General features: G+C 48.3%; 2 protein-coding genes across 5 annotated transcripts; one reads left to right on the forward strand and one right to left on the reverse strand.

The window, feature by feature from the left end:
- Nucleotides 1-8,312, forward strand: Znf692 (zinc finger protein 692). Of its 2 annotated transcripts, none has more exons than XM_036194905.1 (12): nucleotides 1-189; nucleotides 513-700; nucleotides 915-946; nucleotides 1,514-1,777; nucleotides 2,193-2,241; nucleotides 2,337-2,468; nucleotides 2,774-2,992; nucleotides 3,080-3,157; nucleotides 3,235-3,313; nucleotides 4,345-4,459; nucleotides 7,066-7,165; nucleotides 7,277-8,312. In XM_036194905.1, the coding sequence occupies exons 2-12, from the start codon at nucleotides 525-527 to the stop codon at nucleotides 7,644-7,646; spliced, it is 1,614 nt and encodes a 537-aa protein (XP_036050798.1). In that variant the 5' UTR covers nucleotides 1-189; nucleotides 513-524; the 3' UTR covers nucleotides 7,647-8,312. The 2 variants fall into 2 exon arrangements, with proteins under 2 accessions (XP_036050798.1, XP_036050799.1); XM_036194906.1 differs by having other exon boundaries at nucleotides 2,777-2,992.
- Znf672 (zinc finger protein 672) lies at nucleotides 8,292-23,070 on the reverse strand. Of its 3 annotated transcripts, none has more exons than XM_036194907.1 (3): nucleotides 23,012-23,070; nucleotides 12,941-12,980; nucleotides 8,292-10,928 (listed from the first exon to the last, which is right to left on the reverse strand). In XM_036194907.1, the coding sequence occupies exon 3, from the start codon at nucleotides 10,707-10,709 to the stop codon at nucleotides 9,300-9,302; it is 1,410 nt and encodes a 469-aa protein (XP_036050800.1). In that variant the 5' UTR covers nucleotides 10,710-10,928; nucleotides 12,941-12,980; nucleotides 23,012-23,070; the 3' UTR covers nucleotides 8,292-9,299. The 3 variants fall into 3 exon arrangements, with proteins under 3 accessions (XP_036050800.1, XP_036050801.1, XP_036050802.1); XM_036194908.1 differs by having other exon boundaries at nucleotides 22,978-23,037; XM_036194909.1 differs by lacking the exon at nucleotides 23,012-23,070 and adding an exon at nucleotides 22,448-22,961.
- Between the last annotated feature and the right edge of the window lie 813 nt (nucleotides 23,071-23,883).

A 23,883-nucleotide genomic window follows, 5' to 3' on the forward strand; every position in this document is an offset into this window, starting at 1 on the left:
CAGGCCCCTGGCCTCCCGCTGCAAGTCCGGGCTGCTGCGTCGGACGCCAAGGGGGACGGTTTCTTCTTAAAGGAGAAACAGCAGCGGCGCGCGCGCGGTGGGCCCCGGTCTTCCCGCGGCTCTCGGAGGGAGCACGCGGGACCGGGAGGCGCACGCGCAGTCTAGGCGAAGGCGGGTTGGGGTGCGCAGGTAAGACCCTGGCGTGGGCCAGCCTGGTGCCCAGGCAGTGCTGGGTGGGCCTCCCCTGCATTGAAAGCAGTGAAGAGGCCGAGGCGCGGCTGCACGCAGACCCCACCACCCATGGACAAGGAGGATAAGTTTCCCAGTGGAGGTCTCTTGCCCCTGCCTGTGACTTCCGTACCCGGAGTGCCCACCCTGGCTCTAAGAGTAGGTGGCTGGATCCGAGAGCCTCGAGTGCTTTGGAAGCTGTGTGGTCTGGTTCCCAGTCAGTGCATCTGGAGCTGAGGCTGTGTCTGCCCGGCATGCCCCGACGGCACTACGTCCTCCCACAGGCCCGGGCGCGCATGGCCTCTCCGGTGGCAGATGCATCCCGTCGGCGGCGGGAGAAGCGTAGGCAGCTGGACGCGCGCCGCAGCAAGTGCCGCATCCGCCTGGGCGGCCACATGGAGCAGTGGTGCCTCCTCAAGGAGCGGCTGGGCTTCTCCCTGCATTCACAGCTCGCCAAGTTCCTGTTGGACCGGTTAGGGGCCAGGAGGGACTGGGGTGGGCACCTAGGCAGAGGCCCCAACTTGTTCCTATAGCCTCCGACGTCTTTTTGGGCAGGGCAGGCTGCCCCTCCCCTCACAGCCCAGCGAATGGGAGGTCCGTAGGGTTAGCCCCTAAGTGTGTGAGTGCCCGAGTGAGGGTGGTTGGCTTCCTGGGTTCTGAGCTGACCTCAAGCTCTTCTTTGGCAGGTACACTTCTTCAGGATGTGTCCTCTGTGCAGGTAGGTAAAAGATGGGAACAGGTAGTGGCGGCTCCCAGAAACTTAGGCGCCAAGAGAAGGATCAGAGGCCTTTCATGTGTTTGGGAAGAGGACGAGCCTTAAATAGCCTGGCACAGCAGCCTTTGGGAAGGGAGCTTTGTCTCAGGACCTTGGGGCGTGTGTCTAGGCCAAACCAAAACAACAAGAGCAAAAACCAAACAATACCCAAACTCTCCAGGAACTGGAGAAATGCTTGAGTGGTTAAGAGCGGGTGCTGCTCTGGCAGAGGACCCAGGTATATTTCCAGCACTCATGGCAGGGGGCTGACAACTGCCTGTAACTACAGCTGCAGGGAGATCAAACACCTCTGGCTTCCAGGAACATCTGTATTCATGTGCAACCTCCCCCCCCACACACACATAAAGATAATTAAAAATAAGGTATTTTTAAAAAAGAACACTTTAAAAATGATAAGCAAGATTTGGAATGAGGTTATTTTTATGGGCTTTAGAGGATTAGGATGCTCTGAGTGGCTTTCTGAGAGAGAGGGGTTTCCAGCCTTGCATGACTGCATCATCTTACCTTCAGGTCCAGAGCCGCTGCCACACAAGGGTCTGCAGTACCTGGTGCTCCTGTCTCATAGACACAGCCGGGAGTGCAGCCTAGTGCCTGGGCTTCGGGGGCCTGGAGGTGGAGATGGGGAGCTTGTGTGGGAGTGCTCAGCAGGCCACACATTCTCCTGGGAACCTTCTTTGATTCCTACACCTTCAGAGGTGCCTAAGCAGCACCCCCTTACACACACAACTGAGAGAACCTGGTGCTCAGAGGCCAGGAGGAAGCAGGAGCCTGAAGGTGAGTAGAAAAAAAAAGGGTTGTGGAGAAAGAAAAGAGCTTTCCAGTGTTCTTTAGCTTAGAACTGGTTTATAAAGATGATTGTCTTATTTGTTAATTAATCTATTGGTTGACATAGGGTCTCATGTAGCCAAGTAGCCTTGAAGTCCTGGTCCTCTACCTCCCAAGTGCTGGAGTTACTAATAATGACCCTTTTATGCTAACAAGGAAGTCTGTCCTCACATGCATTGTTAGGTGTAGGAAGCAAAGCTGTAGTGTGATGGTATACTAACTTTGACAGAAACTAGGAATAAGGTTTAAAAGAGAATGCATTTGTAGAAAGTACCACCTAGTAAACCAGGTTACCACTGGGAAGAAACTGTTCTCAATCTTTGAGCACAGGCCTCCTTCTCTTATGACCTGCGTCTGCTAACAGGTTTGGAATGTGAGCAGCATAAAAGAACTCAAGAAACCAGGCTGTCCAGGTGAGAATGGGAGGTGAGGGACGGGACAGACCTGCACTGGGGGGTGGGGTGGGGTGTGTGGCAGTTTCTCAGGATTGTCTTTCTTGAGCTTGCAGGGGAGTAGAATCCCCATTGGAGACCTTCCCACCCCCAGGAGAGGAACAGGATGTGGAAGAAGAGGATGAGGATGAGGATGAAGAGCTGCTCAGTGATGCCAGCCCATGGACCTACAGCTCCTCCCCAGATGAGCCAGTTGGGATTGAGGGAGGATGCTGAACAGATTGAGAAAGGGGGAGGCAGCTAGCACCTTTAATTCAGAGATGTGTCAGCTGGAGGGATGGACATGTAGGGTGGGCAGGGCAGATGTTGGGGAAAGTGAACTGTAGGCTTTGAATTGGGAAATGTGGAAGAGGGATGAAGTCAGGCTCTGAGGGATGCTGAGAGCGTGAGAGCCTGCTGTGGGAGTTGGGATTTTTTCCCATTTAGGGGTAGGACTTGGTTAGGACTGATTGCTCAGAGGGATAATGCCCTCTCCTCCTGCTTCTCTTTCCAGCAGTGAACCAGATGTCCCTAAGCCGCCTCCATCCCCTGTTACTCACACACCTAAGGAGGGAGAGATCCCGCCAGCACCTGCAACTTTCCCCACCCCTTGTGCTGTTCTTGCCTCTTTGGGTTCCACAGCTGTGCTGACATCAGATGCTGAGGTGCAGCTGGAACTCAGCAGAACCCCCCAGGCCTCTGTAGAGCTGCAAATGACCGAATCTCTGGACAGGTAACCTGATGGCTGAGACAGAGAGGGCAGGGATGTCCTGGAATGTGTCACTCTTGAGGCCCTTGGCTACTTCTTTGCTACCCACAGTCCTGGGAGTCAGGCCCAGTCTGCTCCAAACCCAACCTGGGATGAGGACACTGCTCAGATTGGGCTCAGGAGAATTAGGTAGGACTGGGGCCATGGGACTCTGGGGAGTCAGGAGTAAGGTAGAGTAGACAAGAGTTCTCCCATTCTCCCCACAGGAAAGCTGCCAAAAGAGAGCTGATGCCCTGTGACTTCCCTGGCTGTGGAAGGATCTTCTCCAACCGGCAGTATTTGAATGTGAGGGACACAAGTTGAGGCTTGTGTGACCACTGGGGTTGGGGATGGGGACAGGGGAAGGCACCCCTAGGCTGTGGTATAAATATAGCTTAGTTGTAATGCAATTGTTTAGCATGTGCAAGGCAGCATACACAGCTTTTGGTGTAGAGGGTAAGGCCAGTGCTCCAGTTGGTAAGAGCCTCTGGCCCCAAGTATAGGGAGGGCCAGAGAGATGGTGAGGTGTAGGTGGACAGGATGGATCTGAGAAGGACATCTGCAGGTTAGCCTTTTATGTAGGAGACTGCAGCAACTGCTGCCATTAACTATGGGAACACAGGATTAGAATGCAAGAGGCATCCAAGAATGCATGACCTAGGATGTGACTAGATCACATAAGAAGGACTTGCTCATTGGGAAGTTTAGTTCAAAGCACCATCTGCCAGATGGTAGTGTAACTCCATGGTAGAGTACCTGGCTGTCATATGCCAGGTCCTGGATCAGAAACCCAAACTGAAAAAAGAAAATAGAAAAACAAACAAGAAAACCCAAAAGAACCCTTTTCCCTCAATAGTGCTCTACTTTGAGAGCCTATGAGGCCTGTGTATTTCCAAAGCAGATTTAGGAGAAAACCTAACAATGGTAATGTATAAATAGCAGTAGCCAGGGACTGCAGCACATACTATTGTGGGTCATCATATTCACTTCAACTACATTTCTGTCCCTGACAGACAAGGTAGGATAAACCACAAGTGTCACTTGGAATGGCATTTTGTACAGGGACCTCTGTAGACATTGCAATGATGGTGTGTAAGGAAGTGAGTTGGTGGGCATCCAGAGGGGACAGGTGAGGGCAGTTAGTGGTCAGAGTGGGAGGTTAGTTGTGCTGCTGAGGGCATGGGGGTGGGACAGGATGGTGGCCCAGACAATGACAGAACTGTGGTGGGGAAACAAGGGTGGAAGAGGAGCCTGCCTGCTCACCCTGCTCAAGTCAGTCTCCCTGGGGAGGCAGCCGTGATCTTGCCTCTTCTCTCTCATCCGTCACCCATTCTTAGCACCACAAGAAGTACCAGCACATCCACCAGAAGTCATTCTGCTGCCCCGAGCCAGCTTGTGGGAAGTCCTTCAACTTTAAAAAGCATCTGAAGGAACATGTGAAGCTGCACAGTGGTGAGTGCTGGAAGCCCTCAGCTCCCCTGGGGAGGGAGGGCTGAATCCCTTAGTCCCTGTGTGCCTTATTAGCCCCTGCCTGCTTGAGATTGTTACTAGGTTCTGAGGAGCCTGACCCTCGTGAAATGGTTAGTCATGCAGGGCCATGAAGACATGGGAGAGAAGGGGAGGGTGGAGAGCAGGAAAGGCAGCTGCTTCTGTAGTCAAAGCCTTGCAGTTAGACGTGAGCGAACACAGAGCAGCACATGTGGGAAGAATCTATGTGTTCCAGGAATGGGGAGGAGGCATCCAAGGCCATAGTACGGATCATGTGGCTTCTACTTTGGGATGAGACCATTGTGAGGTCTTCCAAGGTAGTAAGATAGCTGACTGATGGCTGTAGCAGCTATGTGGAGGATCAGAGATTGTAGATGAGTAGAGGTGGGTATACACTGATGGTGATGGCCTGGGTTTGCCATCTAGCTGGTGAGCAGTGGCTGAGGCGCCTATGAGAGTGCAAAGGGGGTAAGAGAAGGATGGGTAAGCCACAGGTGGGACCGGCAGGGAGAGAGACAATACCAGCCTGGGCAGCTGCGTAAATGGTGATGAGCCCCTGAAAGCAAGGAAGGGGCTGGTGGGTAGGAATCTGAGTTAATACATGTTAATTAGATGTCAAGATGTGAGTATGGGATTTTTAACGTGAGCAGAAATCTGTCATGAGCATGGGTAGTGTGCCTGCAGAAAGGGAGGGAGGTACATGGTACACCTGCCTTCAGAGGGTAGGCCGAGGGCACAGCGGGACACACACACACACGGACGTACACACACACACACACACACACAGACACACACACACACACACATACACGGGACGCAAAGAAAGTGGCACTTGAGAAAGCAAGTGCAGAAACTGCTCCAGGAAGGAGGAAGAACAGGTTGACAAAAGCTGCAGGCCAAGGAAGGAGAGGGGACTAGATAATAGGACAGTGTGACAAGACTACTCTGGGGATGACAGAGTGGAGTGTGTTCAAGGCAAGCAGGGCTGAGGAAGTGGGAGATGCTGGAGTTCTGCTATGCAGATGAGCAGAGGAGTGAGGTCTCATACAGAAGGCTAAAAGCTTAAGGTGCAGAGTGGGAAAGGAAGGCTTACTGACTTTGATGAGAAGAGGTGAATTCTGAGAGACATGTGAAGGCATCTACATAGTTATATATATGGGCAGGGGGTACTAAATAACTGCTGGATTTGGGGGGCAAAGAATGGCACCAGGAGTGTTGGAGAGAGCAGATGATGCTCTTCAGGATTCTGGGCAGTGACCATGGCAGAGCCCATCAATGAGAGGAAAGACCATGGGGAAGGTTGAGTATTCATGCTCCATCTTACAGAGACCAGGGGTTAGGTTGGCCTGAGTTGGACTTTCACCAACCAAGTACTACTAAGGGACAGGACAGATTGGTAATGTGAAAGACAGCCATAAAGACAGCTATGAAAATGGGGCTGAGAGGGGAAGGGGCTGTGAAAAGGTAGTAGGGTCAATGAATGGTGGCCTGGAATCATCAGACTGCCACACTAGACAAGGCAGGAAGATCTGGTTGGAGCCAGGATGCTTGAAATGTTTGAGGTGGTATGGTGCATGGTGATGTCTGAGCAGAGTGGAGGATGAAGTGATGAGGAGACAGGGGTAAGATAGCAGATGGAGTAGAGGACTTGAAGCCAAAGCTTGTGGTGTGAGGATGGCCAGGTCTCCAGAGGGCTGAGACAGCCTGAAGGGCACCACAAGAAGCAAGGACAGTGTTTCTGCTGTAGGCATTTAGCTTTAGTGGCATAGGAGAGGCAGCTTGAGAGCTGTTGATCAGTAATGATGGTGACAGCAAGTGCTGTTGGAGTTAGTAGGTTCAGTAAAAGGAAGACTGGCTACTTGCCAGGTACTGGGAGTGGCAGGATTTCTGGTTTTAGGGGTATCCTTGAAGCTTGGACTGAAACCCCAACTTTGGACTCCAGGCTTGTATGTGGTTGCTACTTGGTACTTCCTATCCACACAAGGCTCCATCCAGCTCCCTATTCTTTACTCCTTCCACAAAGATGCAGCCCAAGGCCCCAGACAGGGGAGGTATGACTGTGTCTTTTTTTTTTTTTTTTTTTTTTGGTATGTGGAGCTGAGGATTGAACCCAGGGCCTTGCGCTTGCTAGGCAAGCGGTCTACCACTGAGCTAAATCCCCAAAATCTTGTCATTTCCTTTAGTTTTTTTTTTTTGTTTTTTTGTTCTTGTTTTTTTGGAGACAGGGTTTCCTTGTGTAGCCTTGCGCCTTTCCTGGAACTCACTTGGTAGTCCAGGCTGGCCTCGAACTCACAGAGATCCGCCTGGCTCTGCCTCCCCAGTGCTGGGATTAAAGGTGTGCACCACCACCACCCAGCTGCCTGTGTCCTAGGAGACAGTTGGAGCTAGGGACTTAAGGAGACGTGAGTGTAATTTTAGATGCCTATCTCACTTAGTTTTCAGGACCAGTCAGGTACAGAATGTCCAGATGCTTACGAGGACCCAAAACTCCTGAGCCCCAGTACTCACCTTCTGTTGGGGATGGTGGGCTAAAGCCTGAAGATGACTGAATGTTCCTTGTGTGCCTACAGATACCCGGGACTACATCTGTGAATTCTGTGCTCGCTCTTTCCGCACTAGCAGCAACCTTGTCATCCACAGACGAATCCACACAGGAGAGAAGCCCCTACAGTGAGTGCCAGGGGCCAGGGAGGGAGCTGGTATCTGGCAGCCAGGAAGTGGGCAGCAGAACCTCCAGGGAGGTGAAGGTGGACCAAGGCTTCTTCCTGTTTCTGGCTGCAGGTGTGAGATATGTGGGTTCACTTGCCGTCAGAAGGCCTCTCTAAACTGGCACCGACGCAAGCATGCAGAGACGGCAGCTGCCCTGCGCTTTCCCTGTGAATTTTGTGGCAAACGCTTTGAGAAGCCAGACAGTGTGGCAGCTCACTGCAGCAAAAGCCACCCAACTCTGCTCCCTGCACACGAGTCACCTGGCTTTTTTGAGTCTAGTCCCAGCGTCTCTGCCACTGAACCCTTGCAATCTCCTGAGGGGGCTGGCCTATTTTCCTCTTCTGACTCTAATCTTGCCCCCTCAACAGCCAGTTCTTCACAACCTGGCGTGGTAGACCCTAGGGATGCAGAGAGAAGTCAGACGGTGGTCCCCAGGAACTAGGTATTAGGAGTGAAGTTAAAGGTATGGCACAACTGGGCTCCAGATACCTTGTTTTAGCCTTCCTCAAGGACACAATAAATGGTATTTTATACAAGTGTAGGCAGAACATATGCTTTGGTGCTACAGACTTAACAATCTGGGAATCTTTTGACAACAGGATGTTAGCTATGCCAGAATGTAGTATAAGACAACCTTGCTCACAAGCTCAACTTCTTTCTAGACCTTTCCTGTAGAGTATAACATCTGCCTTGGTCTAGGAGCAGGCTGGTCCAGGAGGCAGACAGATGACCTTCTCTTGTCTAGCATTTGCCTGTGGTGGGCCATGCAGTCTGGCCTTCTGGTGTAGAACCAAGCCCTGCAGCAAAACGGCTGAACTAGTTAATAGTGGATGGGTTTTTGACAGGTAACTGGACTGTAGATCATGACTTGTCAAGGAGTTAGTCCTTTGATAAGTTCATAGCTGAAGGCCTATTAGGTAGTGAGGCCACAGTCCTGGGGAAATGCCTTGAAGGGTAATCTTGTTCCTGTATACTTCCCATATTTCCTTGCCCTGAAGTGGGTGGCCTCCCATGCCTTTTGGCTTTGCTTCAAGCTCACAGAAGTGGAACCAGCTGACAACGGAATGACACTACTGAAACCACGAGCCAAAATAAATCTTTAAGTTGATTTTCTCAGGCATTTGTCACAGCAATGAAGAAACCACCACCAAAAGGGATGAGAACTTGGAACTCATTTTGACATAGGGGTTCTTGGTGTCACAAACCGAAACAAATAGCAATTTTACCAGCTATAAGCAGTCATTGACCAACTCCAGGCTTTACATCCTGCCCTTGTTCAGGACTCCTAGGAATGTTTCCTCATGCCTTGAAGCTTCATCTGGAAAGAACATTCTGTTTCACATGGTGTCACTGGGCTTTATGGACTTTACAGTCTTGGGCTGTATCCTAAGGCAAACATTTCTTACCTGGCTAGAGAAAATTGTCCTAAGAGCCATTTGTCAGGGGAGGGGAGGATTAGTTCTTTGTGTGTGCACATGTGCCATGGATGGTACATGTGTGGGTTCAAGGGATCAAATTCAGGTTGTTAGCTGGTGCCTTTACCTGCTGAACCATTTTGCTGGCCCTAAGAGGCATCTTGTAAAAGGGCATATGTGGATGGCCAGGCTGATGACTGCCTACTTTTGTGTTTTCCCTCTTCTTGCTGGGGGTAATTTGCTACAGATCTTGGTCCTTTAGTGAAGGGAGCCATTCCACCCTTCCATATGGCCTATGTTTCACCTCTGCAACTACGTCTCAAGCAAGAGAAAGCAGTAGAGATTAATAGGCAGATAAGAAACAAGAGACCTAATTGACCAAATACATTGCCTGAAGAGCCAAGAAAGAAGAGCTCAGGCCCAACACCAACAAAGGAGAGCAGAGTGGGAGCAATAGAACACAAACACCTGGTCTGTCTTGCATAGGGCTGTGGTACTGGTACCTTGACTCCTGGGACTTTGAGCTAGGGAATACAAGGATGGATGATGGAAGAGCTGTTAGGGATCTTGGTTTAGACAAGGCAACCTAGGTGAGTACCTAGCAACAATGCAACAGTAGTAGGTCTGGTTTCCAAACCATCTGAACTGCCCTTTTCCTCCAGCCACCTTATGGGGCCCTCTTAGCAAGTTTCCTGAAATGGAGACACTAAGAGCCCTGATCTCTCCTGTTGGGTTGGCCCTGTGAGGGCAAGGGGAGGACCTACTGTCACCTCAGTGACTACAGCAGTGGTGGTAGTGGCTGCTATTGCAGCTGCTCTAGCACGTCTATGGGAACGCTGGTGCTGTGACAGAGATCGGCCATGGCTAAAGAATTTGCCACACTCCGTGCACTCTGCTGTCCTCTCACCTAGGTGTGTTTTTCTGTGCAGTGCAAGCTTGGAAGCAACACTGAAGGACTTGCCACACTCTGGGCACTTATGTGGTTTATGGCCGGCATGATTGCGTAAATGCACATTGAGGTTGGAGATGCAGGTGAATCGCTTGCCACACAGCTCACAGTGATAAGGCTTTTCCCCAGTGTGTGTGCGCAGGTGTTTGGTGAGGTCTGAGCGGTCTGTGAAGCCCCGGCCGCACTCTGGGCATGGGAAAGGCCTCTCCCCCGTGTGGCTGCGCTGGTGCACCACAAGGTCATATCGCTGTCCAAAGCCCTTGCCGCAAGTAGGGCACACGTGGGGCCGTTCACCCTGGTGGCTGCGCTGATGGCGCAGCAGTGTGGAGCTCTCGCTAAAGCAGCGACCGCAGTCGCTACATGCATATGGCTTTTCTCCAGTGTGCGTTCGCTGGTGCCGTACCAGCGTGGCACTCTCCAGGAAGCCCTTGCCACACTCAGGGCACTTGTAGGGCTTCTCCCCGGAGTGCCTCTGGAGGTGTCGTGTGAGCGTGGAACTCTTGCTGAAACTCTTACCACACACACCACATTGGTGGGCCTCGGCGCCAGGGTCGCTGAGGCTGAGGACGACGTGGATGCGGGAATGGTTCCGCAGCCCAGCACTGCTATGGAAGGCCCGTGGGCACTGTGTACAGTGGTGCAGCGGGCTGGGGGAAGGAGCAGTGGCAGTGGTGGTCTCTGGGGGGTGCACCCGTGCCAGATGAAAAGGAAGAGCACTCTGCCGAAAGGAGCGGGCACACAGAGGGCAGCGGTGGGGCTTCTCAGGTGGGTGCTGACGGACCCGATGCAGCAGTAGTGCAGGGATGTGAGGGAAGCGACGGCCACAGAGGCGGCAAGGGCGGGTGTGGCTACTACGCCTTCGGTGTGTCCCCAAGTGTAGGTCCAGCAGGCTGTTGTGACTGAAGCTCTGGCCACACTCACTGCAGACGTAGAGGGTCTGGCCAGCATGGGTCCGCCTGTGTGCACGCAAGTCTGAGGCTCGAGCACAGCGTTCACCACACTCTAGACAGCGGAAACGTTTGTCACCACCATGGGCACGTTCGTGGCGCAGCAGCACTGCACTGTACCGAAAGCTTTTGCCACACTCACTGCAGGAATAAGGCCTTCCCCCCACCGCCGCCACGCCAGGCGCTGTGAACATGATGTCCACCTTTCCCAGTCAGTAATTTCTAGTTTTAAGGTCTGGAAAGTACCAGAGGGGAAAAGGCTGTGGCCTTGAAAACTGGTCTGCAGATTCTTGGGTTTCTTCTTTCAAGAGCAGATGTCCCTGCTGTTCCAACGGCAGGCAGCAGCTGGACTCATCATTGTGATCCCTGCAGGGAGGTCACCCTGAGTTCAGCACTGGCTGCAACAACTCTGGCTGGGGACACAAAAAAGCACCTTGAACTCTCTAGGCTTGTAACATATTAACTAGTCTAGTTCTCAAGGGAGAAAAGCCATGAGACCCAGAAATTCAGAAGGGTTTCTCTGTAATGCTTGGAAAGGCAAGAGGGGCAGATCACAGCTGTCCAGAAAACAAGCAGTTAGAATTCCAAGGAGTGTGTGGAGTTCCTTGCCAGAACTAGGAACACTCAACATTGTTGGAGAGAGAAAGTGTCCAACCTGTTTTCTGGTGATTTAAGCTCCTAGGGAGTTCTCATTGCCTGGCATCCCTCCTTGGTCACTTCCTAATGCATCCCAGGTGTGGGGGTGGCTAGCCCCTATCTACCAGAAAATAGGTTTGGACAGTTGCCAATTCAATGGGTGACACAGCCATAGTGACCTAAGGATCATACCTCACTTGAGGGAGTAGTCACTAGTAAAGTCAACCAGGTGAGCGGTCAGCCAGCCTGTTTTTATAGGAATGGAGCACCACACAACTCTAGTTAAGAGCGCTCTTTGATCACTGAAGAAAAGCAAACAAAATGGCCAACAGTCATTTTCTTGTGGGAAACGGAAATCTATCCTTAACGCCCAGAAGGGCTGGCTTGAAAGAAACCCTGACTGGGCCTCTACATCTGTATGTAAGTGGAGTCAAGCAGATGATGCTTGGCCAACAGCACACCTGGGAGAACTCAGTATCTGCAGGTTCTCCATGATGGGTGGAAGTATCACCAGGGATGTTCTTTTTGTTCTTGTGTCTTTTTTCTGAAGGAAGGACTTTTTTTTTTTCTTTTTTTATGACTTTTGAGGCATGGTCTGTCTGTGTACTTCTGGCTGTCCTGATATGTAGACCAGGCTGTCCTCAAACTTACAGAGATGACTGAACCTGCCTCTGCCTCCAGAGTGATGGGATTTCAGGGATGCACCACAACGCCCAGAGAACCACCTGCCTCTGCTTTCCCAGTGCTGGGATTAAAAGGGTGTATCACCATACCCAGGAGGAGGAAGGTATTTCTTAGTTATTTTTAAAACATCAAAATAGGTTGGAGAGATGGCTCAGCAGTTAATAGCACTGGCTACCCTTCCAGAGGTCCTAGGTTTAATTCCCAGCACCAACATGGTGACTCACAACTATCTGTAGTGAGATCTGGTGCCCTCTTCTGGTGTGCAGGCATACATGCAGGCAGAGCACTGTACACATAATAGATACATAAATCTTAAAAACCAAAACCAAAGACTAGCGCCACAAGCATCATTTGCTACTCATCTTACCTGAGATACCACTTCACTTCATGTAGGTTCCCCGTTCTAGTCTAGACCCCAGACACCTCAAAGATGGTTTTTAAACCCTGAAAAGCACTTTTGCAGCCACAGAGCAGACTTCAGAGTAGTTAACTCTGAATCCTCCAGGGGTCTTGCTTCTATTTTAAACTTAAATATTTATCTCATTTTTATGTGTATGCATGTGTCTATGTAAGGATATATGCACGAGAGTGCAGGTACCCACAGAGACTAGAAGAGGGTATCAGATCTTCTGGAACTGGAGTGACAGGTAGTTCTGAGACATTTGAAGTGGGTGCTGGAAACAACTTGGATCTCATGAAAGAGCAGTATGTACTCTTAACTGCTGAGCCACCTCTTGATTTTATTTTTGAGCTAGGGTCTCATTATGTTACCTTGGCTGGCCTGCCTCCACCTCCCAAGTGCTGGTCATTTAAAGGAATATTTGGCTTCATGAAACTAAAATCCAGTGCCTGGTTTCAAATGTCCAAGAGTAGTACTCTGACTCTGAGAGGCTGGTATCTCTCAGTCCATGCTTCTGGGAGCTCATCCTCTCCTAGGCCAGTGCTTCCCAGGGAACATGTCCAAGGAAAGAAACCTAAATGCACAACACATACATGCATACAAAAGGCAGATGAAGAAAAAACCCAACATTCCATCTCTTCAGTGTAACAGACACGAGTGGAGGTTGTAAGCTTGCTGCCTGGCCCTTTCACATCTCTTCCTTACCTCATCCCATTACATGAGCCAAAGTTCCTGGGGTAGAAACCTGTAAAAAAAATCATAATGCTTAGAACACTTAGAAATCATCTAAATATCACTGATCTGAGAGTGAGTCTTTTTTAAAATTTATTTTTAGCTTCTTTATCGCACCATGCACCCCAATTCTGCTCACCTCCTAGTTCCTCCACATCTTCTTACACCTGCTGCACCCCCCCACAAAAGAAAAAACAAAGTAAGCGTAAACAACAGCAGAAATGAAACAGAAGAACTTCTTTCTTTTCCTTTTTCCTGCCTCTCCAATCTCTCTTCGTCCATCCTGGTGGCACTGGGGGCTTCGACGTGCCGTAGTATACCCCTGTCCCATCAGCTTTACTAGCAATGTTCTTGGAGACCCTGTGGCTGTCATCCCACAGGGTCAGTCCTTCCACAAGCTCCAGCAGGTCCTAAATGGGGTAGATGCTAGGGTAGGCCAACCCAAAGCCCAGCTGTGGGCCTGGGTGGTAACTGAGCTAGTCAGTCTGGGTCACTGGGGCCACCTGTCTTGGGTGAGGGGTGTGGGCCATCTCTCCCAAGTGCTCTCTTGTAGTGTCCAGCGAGGGGCAAGGCTAACTTTTCCATGGCCACTGAAGGGTGGGGCTGGCTCAGCATGGCCCTCTGATTTCATCTCAAACAGTCCCTAAGCCCTCCTGAGGCGACACAGGCCACAGATATCAACATCCTGGCTCTGGGTGGAAGGAATGGCCACTCAGGTGGCCGCCAGACACCACCAAGGCCTCAGGTTGTGGCCTCATCCCTGGGCCTCTATGTGACCTTTGGTGGCATTACAGGACCTGGACTTCAGGATAGACCACAGCCGAGGTAGGACCACAGATCCTAACATGGTCTTTGGCAGCAGCTGGGTCTGGATGTTACCACTGCCCCAGAGGCAGTATGGCCCATAGACACCAACAAGGCCCTTGATCTCAGGTGTCTGCATGGCCTTTGATGGGGAGCATCGGACATCAGCACAGACCCTGGTTGCAGTAGGGACATAGACCCAGACATGGCCCTCAGCAGTAGCCTGGAACCAGATGACACTATGGCCCTGGGGGACAACACAGGCCACCTATATCTGTATGGCCCCTGCTGTGACGTGGTCCCCAACTCCAATGAAGCCAAAGGCACTGTGTAGGCCCAAGTGGCAACCTAGGTCACAGACTTCAACAGACCCCAGCTGTAGCTGGGCCATGGACCTAGACATGGCTCCAGGAAGCAGCTAGGCCTGGTTGACATCCTAGCTCCAAGTGGTAGCCCCAGCCACTCAGATCAGGATGGCTCTGGCAGCAGCATGGCCCCTGTATACCATAGGTGGGAACATGGGCCATGGACATCCCTACAGACCTCGGCTGTGGTAGGAACATGGATCCAGACATGGTCCTTGGCAGCACCTGAAGTCTAGTTGTCACCATGACCCTAGGTGGTGGTAAAGGCCACCCAGATTGGCACGGTCCCAGTGACAACGTGGCCTATGGACCTAAACACTGCTCCAGGTGGCCCAGCCCACTGGAATCAACATGTTACTCAATGGCAACAGGGCTATGGACATCAACACTGACCCTGGCTTCTGTAAGACTGGGGACCCAGACACGACCATTGGCAGCAGCCCGGCCTGGACATCACCATGGCCCTGGGTGCTGAGCAGATGTGCCCCCTCAGATTACTCCTCACTGTCTTCACCATGGCCCCAGGTAGCAAGCAGGCCTCAAACATCTGCCCACTCTTCACCATCGTTATTTCTTCCTTTCTGCATCTTTCCACAGTGTATGAACCATTCTGCTTCCCTATCTCCATCATTTCTCAACCACTTATTTCTTTATCATAATGAAGCCCACCTGCCCAGCACTGCAAGGCAGGCCTTGAGGACCCTGGCTGGCTAGTCCAAGACTGAGTGAAACTATATCAGGTGGGGGTGGCTGTCTTCCTGCCAGCTGAGGTGAGTCTTGAAGTGTTATATAACAAATATGTTTTGCTTTGTAAAAATGGTAAAAGGGTAATTACATAGGATGAGCAACAAGTCCTATCTGCTGAATACTATTTTAGTATCTTTCAAGCATACCTTATAACTGCAAGTGAGGAGTATGAAAATTAATCACAATTTAGTACATTTATTAACAGTCCACTGTACAAATCCAGTCAGAATGGAGAGTTTCCCTAGGTTTGTTCTGCCATACCAATATACTTTGGGGGTAGGCTGAGAGATCCAAGTTAGGAGTCATAGATGATATCTATCTCGAAGCCAGAGTTTAAGTATACGAATGAAGCTCAGGGTAACTGCTCAGAGCTGTGCTTTCTAAGAGCTGCATGTAGCTACAAGGCATTTGAAAGTGTTATGATGCTCAAATGCACTTATTAAAAGTTTTAGCATGAAAGTGATATGGAAAATCTCATCAACAAGGTTTAGGGATAGAGATCTAACTAGGTTGTTATATCGTATGCATAAGGCCCTGGTATGCAATCCCTAGCATTTCATACACACACAAAAAAACTTTAACAACTGTCTACAACAGTCTCCATAGGCCCCGTACTCCACAGGTGCCTGGGCTCCAAATGCTGCTGGAGTTAGCAGCCCACTACCAGCTGGCTCTGGCTTCAGGCAGCTCTGTGCTCTCATTCCCTGCCCGTCACATGTACTGCTTCCACAAGTTCCCCTGTGTTCGCCTTTGAGATGCTGGCTCCTTGACTCCTTTCCCCATGGGTTGAGGGCTTCTCCTGGACCCCCTCCTCAGGTGACTACTGTCACACTAGGTCAGCTGCCTGGACACCAGCTCTGGCTTCTATTGTTGCAATTACCACATACTCTCAGCTCACAACTATGTGGAAGCAGCTGCAGCTGCACTCAGCCAAGTTATGGACTGCCTGTGTTCAGGTATGCTACACAGCTTGAGCCAGCCTCACACTTCACTGTCACCGTCCGCAGAACTGGGGAGACACCTGGGAATTCTTAAAGGGTGGAAATGGTTATAAAAAAAATTTAAAAAGGAGAGAAGAGGTATTTTCCCCCAAAGATAAAAATGGGAAACATTATGATGCATGGAGTTAGGTCTCTGTATAGTTCCACAATGAATGGTCTGAAAATTGAACAATTAAATGAAGGAATAATTAATTAACTTAGCTGGGATTGACATAATGTCAATTATCACTTTAGCGATTCTTATTTTATTCCTAAAAAGTTGTTTGATATCAGTGCCAAATACAAAAAATTTACCGATAAGATAAAGTCTCTATAAAGACAGACTAATGGAATTAAGAAAAATATTCACACAGCGACAGAGGAGTTTAAAGCAGAAGTTACGATACTCTGGCATCATGAAACAGAAGAGGAGCGGACCAAGGTTATTAGAAAATAACCTTAATTTATCCAGTTATCATTCAAGAATGAACACCAAATGATAGGCACCCCCAAGGCTATTCAGAAGTTAACTGGGAACCTATAGCAATGTTAGATTGAAGAGATTTAAGGAAGCAATAGTTTCATGGTACGCATTCACCTTTTGTGTAGCAGATGTTAAATTCATGGTCCACTTGGAACAGAATTATTCCTTAAGACTGGAAGGATTTAGCTACAGCAATATTGGAATCTGGTCTTCAGTTACAGTGGACTACATGGTGGAGAGATGAAGCTAGGGCCATCAAATAGCAAGGAAGGGTTAAAGGTTATGAGATTTCCTAAGATCAAATCCTTGGGGAGGGCCATTATGCTGATGTGTAAAGACAGGTTACATTTATCCCTGTGCTGTACAGCAGCTTTGAATGCTTAGGATAAGAGTGAACAATCAGGAAAGAGAATTGAGCCATTTACTAAAATTATACAAGGCCCCAAAGAAGCCTTCACCAGTTTTGTTTTTTTTAAATAAAGATTGACTTCAGCTGTAAATAGAATGTCATCAGATCCAGAAGTTAGAAGAATATTAATTGAACAGTTCTTTTGAAATTGCTAATTCAGAATGTAAAAGGGTGATCAGGCCTTAAAAGGCAAGATTAGTATCCACAGATGAATGGATTAGAAAATACAGCTGATTATCACTGAATACAGTGATATCTTATGCTTATGATGATACTTGGATATAGGAGAAGTGACTTCTAAAAACTTTAAGGAAAATCAAAAGGTTAAATGTTTTAATTGTGGTAAACCAGGTCATCCGAAAAGGGATTGCAGGCAAGAAGTTCCTAGGAACAATGTTTTTTTCTATAGAGATTCTCAACAGAAGGCTCTAGCCTTCTAGAATATGCAGAAGGTGTGGCAAAGGCTGACACTGGACCAATAAATGCAGATCAACACAGGACAGGCAAGATAAAACCCTTTGCCATTAGGGGCCTCTTGAAGTCCCCTGTATCAAATGTGGTTCAGTCATTCCCTGTCATTCCTCCAGAGAGCAACTAGAAGACTTAATGCCTGTTATGAAAAACTATACTGCTCTGAATGATAGAACAGCTTTAGAAGATAAAACAAAATTTTCAGGAGAAACCATAAAGCAAATATTTTGGCAAACTTCTATAAATGAGCAAAGACCAATGTTAAAAACATGAATAAATGGCATTGTAATTGAAAGTTTGGCAGACACAGGGACAAATGTAACAACAATTGCACCAAGATCTTGGCATCCAAATAGGCCACTTCAGGAGGTAAATGTTCAGCTTTTAGGAACTGGAACTCTATCTCAAGTAAAACAAAGCACAAGATGGGTTGAATGTATAGGGCTGGAAAGACAAGGAAAGTTAAAGCCATATGTGGCTAACACAGCAAAGAATTTATGGGACATGACTGTTACAGCAATGGAATACCCAGATTAACATTCCTCCAGTCTCAGAAACAAACCATAAACTAACCTGTTTCTGGGGAAAATATTAAAAGGCATTATAAAGAATAGTCACTGACCATTCAGATTGTACATAAATAAGGCACAATGGCTGCTGATCTTTCAAAGGTATCAAAAGCCCTACCTTTAAAATGGGTAACTGATAATAAACCTGTCTGGGTGGAACAATGGCCTTTTACATCAGAATTACAGGCCTTAGAAGTTGGTAAAGGAACAGCTAAATGCTCAACATATTGAAGAATCCACCAGTCTTTGTAATTCTCCTATATTTGTTATTAAAACGAAATCTGCAAAATGGAGAATGGTAACAGATCCAAGAGCTATGAATAAGGTGATTTAGCCAATGGGCTCTTTACAGCCTGGAATTCCCCTCTTTTTCTATTTCCTAAAGGACAGTCTATTATAGTTAGTAATTTAAAAGGTTGCTTTATTTGAGTTGAAGAGCTCAGGGGTTAAGAGCACAGGCTGCTCTTCAGAGGTCCCGAGTTCCAATTCCCAGCACCCACATGGTGACTCACAACCATCTATAATGAGACCTGGTAACCTCTTCTGGCCTGCAGGCATACATGCAGACAGAACACTATATAAATAATAAATAAATAAATCTTTAAAAAAAAATTGGGCTGGAGAGAGGGCTCAGAGGTTAAAAAGTACCGACTGCTCTTCCGGAGGTCCTGAGTTCAATTCCCAGCAGCCACATGGTGGCTCACAACCATCTGTAATGAGATCTGGTGCCCTCTTCTATATACATAATAAATAAATAAATCTTAAAAAACAAAAAACAAACAATCCAAAAAAAAGAGACATCTGTTTCATCATAAGATGTCTTTAAGATTAAAAAAAAAAAAAAGATTGCTTTTTTTTTTTTTTTACTATATCTTTGCAAGATCAGGACAGAAACATTTGCCTTCACAGTACCTACTTACAATAATTCCCAGCCTGCTAAAAGATATCTGTGGAAAATTCTCCCACAAGGAATGTTAAATAGTCCTACCTTGTGTCAATATTTTGCACAACAGCCACTAGAAATGGCTGTTTCTTCAACCTATAATTTACCATTATATGGGTGATATCTTACTAGCTGATTCAGATGCAGATACCTTAGATGAAATGAAGAAGTAAAGACAATTTTGCCTTGTTGCTCCTGAAACAGTACAAAGAGGAGATTCTATTAGTTACCTAGGATATAAGATAAGTTTATAAAAAACCCAACCACAGAAAGCACAAATCAGGAGAAATCAATTATGAGCTCTTAATGATCTTCAAAAATTGCTGGGCGATATTAACTGGCCATGGCCCACAATTGGATTGACAACTCAAGAACTAAGTAATTTATTCCAAACCTTACAAGGTAATAATGACTTAAATAGTCCAAGAAGATTATCAGCTGAGGCTGAGAGAGAACTGGCTTTGGTAGCAAAGAAATTACAGGATGCACATGTGGATCATCTGGATCCACTCCTTGACTGTATTCTGGTTATTTTACCTTCTATGCATTCCCCTCCTGGAATTCAAATGCAGAGAGAAGAGAGTATCTTAGAAAAGATATTTTTACCACACAGAGTAAAAAATTAAAGACCCGTGAAGTAAAGGTTTCTGAGTTGATTCTGAAACGAAAACTAAGAGTTCATCAATTAGCAGGAATTTTACTAATGCTGAAATTTCCTCATTATGGAATGAAACCGAACACTGGCAAAGAGCTTGCAGTAATTTTTTTTGGGGGGAGAAATTAACAAATATCCCAAAAGCAAGAGACTTCAGTTTACAAAAAGAACTGCCAGTGGCCATGAGGAGCAGCAGGTAGCAACTGAAGTTCAAGGTGTCAGCCCACTAGGAGGCTGTGGTGTTATTTTGTGAATGTTCTAACAAATAAAGCTTACCTGAAGATCAGAGGGCAAGGCCAGCCACTAGCTAGCCATAGAGGCCAGGCAATGGTGGCACATATCTTTAATCCTAGCACTTAGGAGGCACACACACCTTTAATCCTAGCACTAGAGAGGCTGAGACAGGAAGTGATATGGCTAGGTGGAGAAATGTAAATTTCTAGTCCTTGAAAGTTATTATTATAAACTATTTAGGATAATAAAGAAATGCAGTTCAGTAGTTAAGACTAGATAGTTATAGTTTTTCTTATTACCAAATTCAGAAAAGAAACTGACAAAAGAGGTGTAAAGTGTATAAAGTTGAGACATAAAAAGATAGTTTTGGTTTGGTAATACAAGTTAGGATAGAAAGCAAATTAGGTACAACACTTTGGACTCACCAAAATAGAATAATGGAGCATATTCTCTGAATTTGTCAAATTCAAATGGACTAGACATTTTTAATGTAATTCTAACCTGTATATATTTGTATATAGTTATTGTACTTATTATATATAGTTTTACTATGTTAATTTAGTTTTTTTTAGACAAAAAAAGGAGAAAAATTCTGTGATATTCTAATAGTGTTCTGACAAAGTTGCTTGGAGTCTGAGGGCAGAGATAGCCACTAAATGACCAAAATTAACCACAGAGGTTTTGGAGGACTGTAGACAGAAAGTACTAGTAGTAAGGCAGGGCAGAGAGGGATCTTAGCCGTTTTGGAGGAAGGACCAGAGCAGGTAGGAGAGGCCTGGTGGCTTCTCTGATCCTTCAGATTCTTACCCTGATATCTGATTCCTGAATTTTTATTGATAATAATTAGGAATAACACTTCACCCAAGATTCAGCTACATTAATCTCAGGGCCCTGGCCCAGGAAATGGAACTCAAATTACGGCACAGCAACTAGGGGCAGTAATGTGGACTGTGGCTCTCTCCAGGGAAAGTGACTCTTCTGCTGGGTTCTTCCTACCCTAGGAAGCTGAGAGACACTGCTCTGTGACCTTGACCCCTGAAATCAGGCAGAGGCCAGTTCCCCATTCCTCATGGACAATACGGTGAGTAGAAAGGTTTACGGCAGAGTGACATAGTCAAGGAGCTGGCAAAACAGGAGTGACACATGCTTCTGCCTCAAGAACCAAGTCTGATCATGATCCAAGCACAAACCCATTGTTAGATCTGGGAAGGATAGAGATTAGTATGTAGGTAGGGAAAAAATATAGACAGCAAGAGCTTATCCTCTGTTTCTCTAACAAATGGGCAAAACTGAAGGCTAGAAACAAGAGAGAAGAGACTAGTAGTTCTCTTGTACCTTCTCGGGGACTATCAATGAATTGGACATAAATAACATGTAAAAAAAAAAAGATGTGTAATCATGTGTCAATTAACAGTGGGATGAGTCCAGAATATGAGGCCTTGTTACTGTGAATATCACTCAAATGACTTACACAAATCCAATTATGACATTAAAAGGTGATCAAATCTTAAGGGATCACCAACATACAGACTAAAATGTGTTTTGTGGCAAGTAGCTGTATTAGTCTAGTATCCAGGTCTTCCAAATCTGTTCTCTATGGTCCTGCCACTTTCCACTGGATAACTGAGTTGGGATTGAAACCTATGAAGTTCCCTGGAAAAGCCACACATATGCAAAGTGAGTAGAACTTGCATGAATATGACGACTTGGAATGCAGCAGATGGAGAGCCCAAATCATCTTGTGTCATCTTTGGTCTTGTAACAGCTATTTGTCACCCACCTCTGCATCTGACCTAAGATCCTTTAGAATCTATCAATTTAGGAGACTATTATCTTCTGCTAACTTAGAAGCTAAGTATGTCACCAGATAGTATCTAAAACCTATAGCATGGGTAAGATGGCTCAGTGATTTTAAGAGAGCCTGCTCTTCTTTACAAAAGAGCAAACTTTGGTTGGTTCTGAGTACCCACATAGGGTAGATCACATGCCTTTAACTGTAGCTCCAGGGGACTTGATGCTTTCTTCTGACTTCCAGGAGAGAGTTCATGCATATATATATCCAAACACATAAATAAGAATACATCTTAAAACGAGTCTTCTCATCCCCTCTGCTTACAGGTTTTTCTCATCTGCTACCTTTACATTAGGTCAGACTGGTTTTGGAGACAAGGTCTCACGTGGCTGAAAGCTGTCCTCAATTTGTTACCTGGATCACGGTGGCTAGTAACATGATACAGGAACTTGTTTCTTATGGTTTTAGTTTTTTAACAAACAAAAAAACCAACTGTTACTCTGAGGCTGAAAGACTGGTAGGGATGATAATTTATCTTGGCTCCCCCCCCCCTCCACTTGAAATTCGCTCTGTAGACTAGGCTGACCTCTGACTCAGAGATCCAGAGTACTGGGATTAAAGGCATGCACCACCATTGCCCCGACATCTCCAATCATCCTTAATAGTCATTTATCTCTCACCTCTGTATCTAACAGCCTTTGAAAGACATTAACTATACCATTAGCTTCCACTAACCTGAAAGCTAAGACTATAATCACATAGCATCTAAAACTTACAGCAGGTATCTCCCCAATTCTGCTGTAGCCTGCCTACATCTCAGGTTACCTTTTGGGGAGTTTCGTTTTATGTTGACAAACCTGCTTGGAGGGAGCAGAAAGGCAAGCATCCAAATGCTGCTTCTCCCATGACTAATTATGCGACCTTGAGGACAGGGCTTGGGTTACCTGTACCTACAGCCTGGGATAACTCAATTCAGGAAACCATGATCGTTTTCTACGAAAAGAGAAAGGTCAAAGCAGTCATTAACCTGAGAACTCAAGTCGTGCGGCACTCGCGACTTAACTCTTCAGGGCTGTCCTTATTTAGGCCGACCCTGACTCGGGGGCCTACCGGCCGACTGCTATCCTATCCCATTGCTGCCTTTGTGGCGTTCCCGTTCGGCCCCCAGAACCCTTTCCCACCGCGGAGGCGCACGCGGCCCTTCCTTAGCCACAGGCGTGCGCCCGTGACCCCCGAGTGACGCGAAACTGCGGGGCGCGGAGGCACTATGGCAACACGGCGCGCAGCACCCGCTTCCTCTGGGGCTCCCGAGGCCGTCCCTGCAGGCCCGAGGCTGTCGGCGGCCCGTGACCCGCTCCGTCGGGCGGACGACTTCACGGGCGCGCGGCCGGACAGCACCGCCGTCCTAAGCGGCCTGCGCAGGCGCACTGGCCCGCCGCGCCTGCGCCGTCCGTCGCCCTCCGGTCCGGCCGCTCGACCCCGGGTTGACGGGAGACGGCGGCCGTCGAGGGTCGCGGCCCCGCCCGCCCGGCCTTGAGGCCCTCAGTGCCCCCTCACCAGTGGTCGGAGGGCCGCTCCGAGCCGCGCTCACCTCAACGCGCCTGCGGACGGTGCTGGGCTCGGCGTGCGGAGGAAGGGGCGGGTGCAGCGTGGGGCGGGGCCAGAAGACAGCGTGCTGATTGGCCTGCTCTGCCCGCAGGGTCACCACTTCGCTGTGGCTGGTTGCTTGGTGCAACGATCCCGCGCAAGCGCACTATTGACCTGACCTGGCTGAGTTGGAAGTTCACGTAGATCGCCGACCTGGCGATGGGGTCACCCTCCTGCTATGCTCAACTAACCTGCCTCCCCTATTGGATGTCCACACGTGGGCCCCTTCCTGCCACTCAGAGGAAAGGGCGCCATCCCCAGGGCCACCTGGAGACGGGTCAGGGCCCGAGTAGGTCACCCGAGGGAGGCCAATCGCCCTAATCCGCTCCCAGGGTAGTGTCTTCCTATACGATGAGGCCAGACCGGATGTCCACTATCTTGATTAATCTTCCCCATAGATTAATGATCTGCCCAAGAGCACTAACAGGGACAGCGGTACAACTGTTCTGCTGGCCAGCTGCCTCAGGTTGAGACTAGGGTGAGTGGAGAAGGCTCCCAACACTGCAGAGCAAGGGCGTCCAACCCGCGGATGCACGCAGCCTGGGACGCCTAGAAACGCGGCTCAATCCCCAAACGTAAACCTGCTGGGGAATTAGCTCAGCTGGCAGACTAGCCAAGGCCGGGAGTTTATTTACCAGCACCACATAAAACGGACTGGTGGTACGCAGACTTGAAAATCCAAGCACACCACAAGTGGACGCAGGACGATCAGAATTCAGTCATCCCTTGCCTCCGCAATTCCTAGCCAGCATAGGCTACCTGAGACTGTGTGATGGTTAGTTTTGTCAGTTCGATGGGATGTAACATAACCAGAGA

This window comes from Onychomys torridus, chromosome 8 (assembly GCF_903995425.1).
Source record: "Onychomys torridus chromosome 8, mOncTor1.1, whole genome shotgun sequence".
NCBI classification, from domain to species: Eukaryota; Metazoa; Chordata; class Mammalia; order Rodentia; family Cricetidae; genus Onychomys; species Onychomys torridus.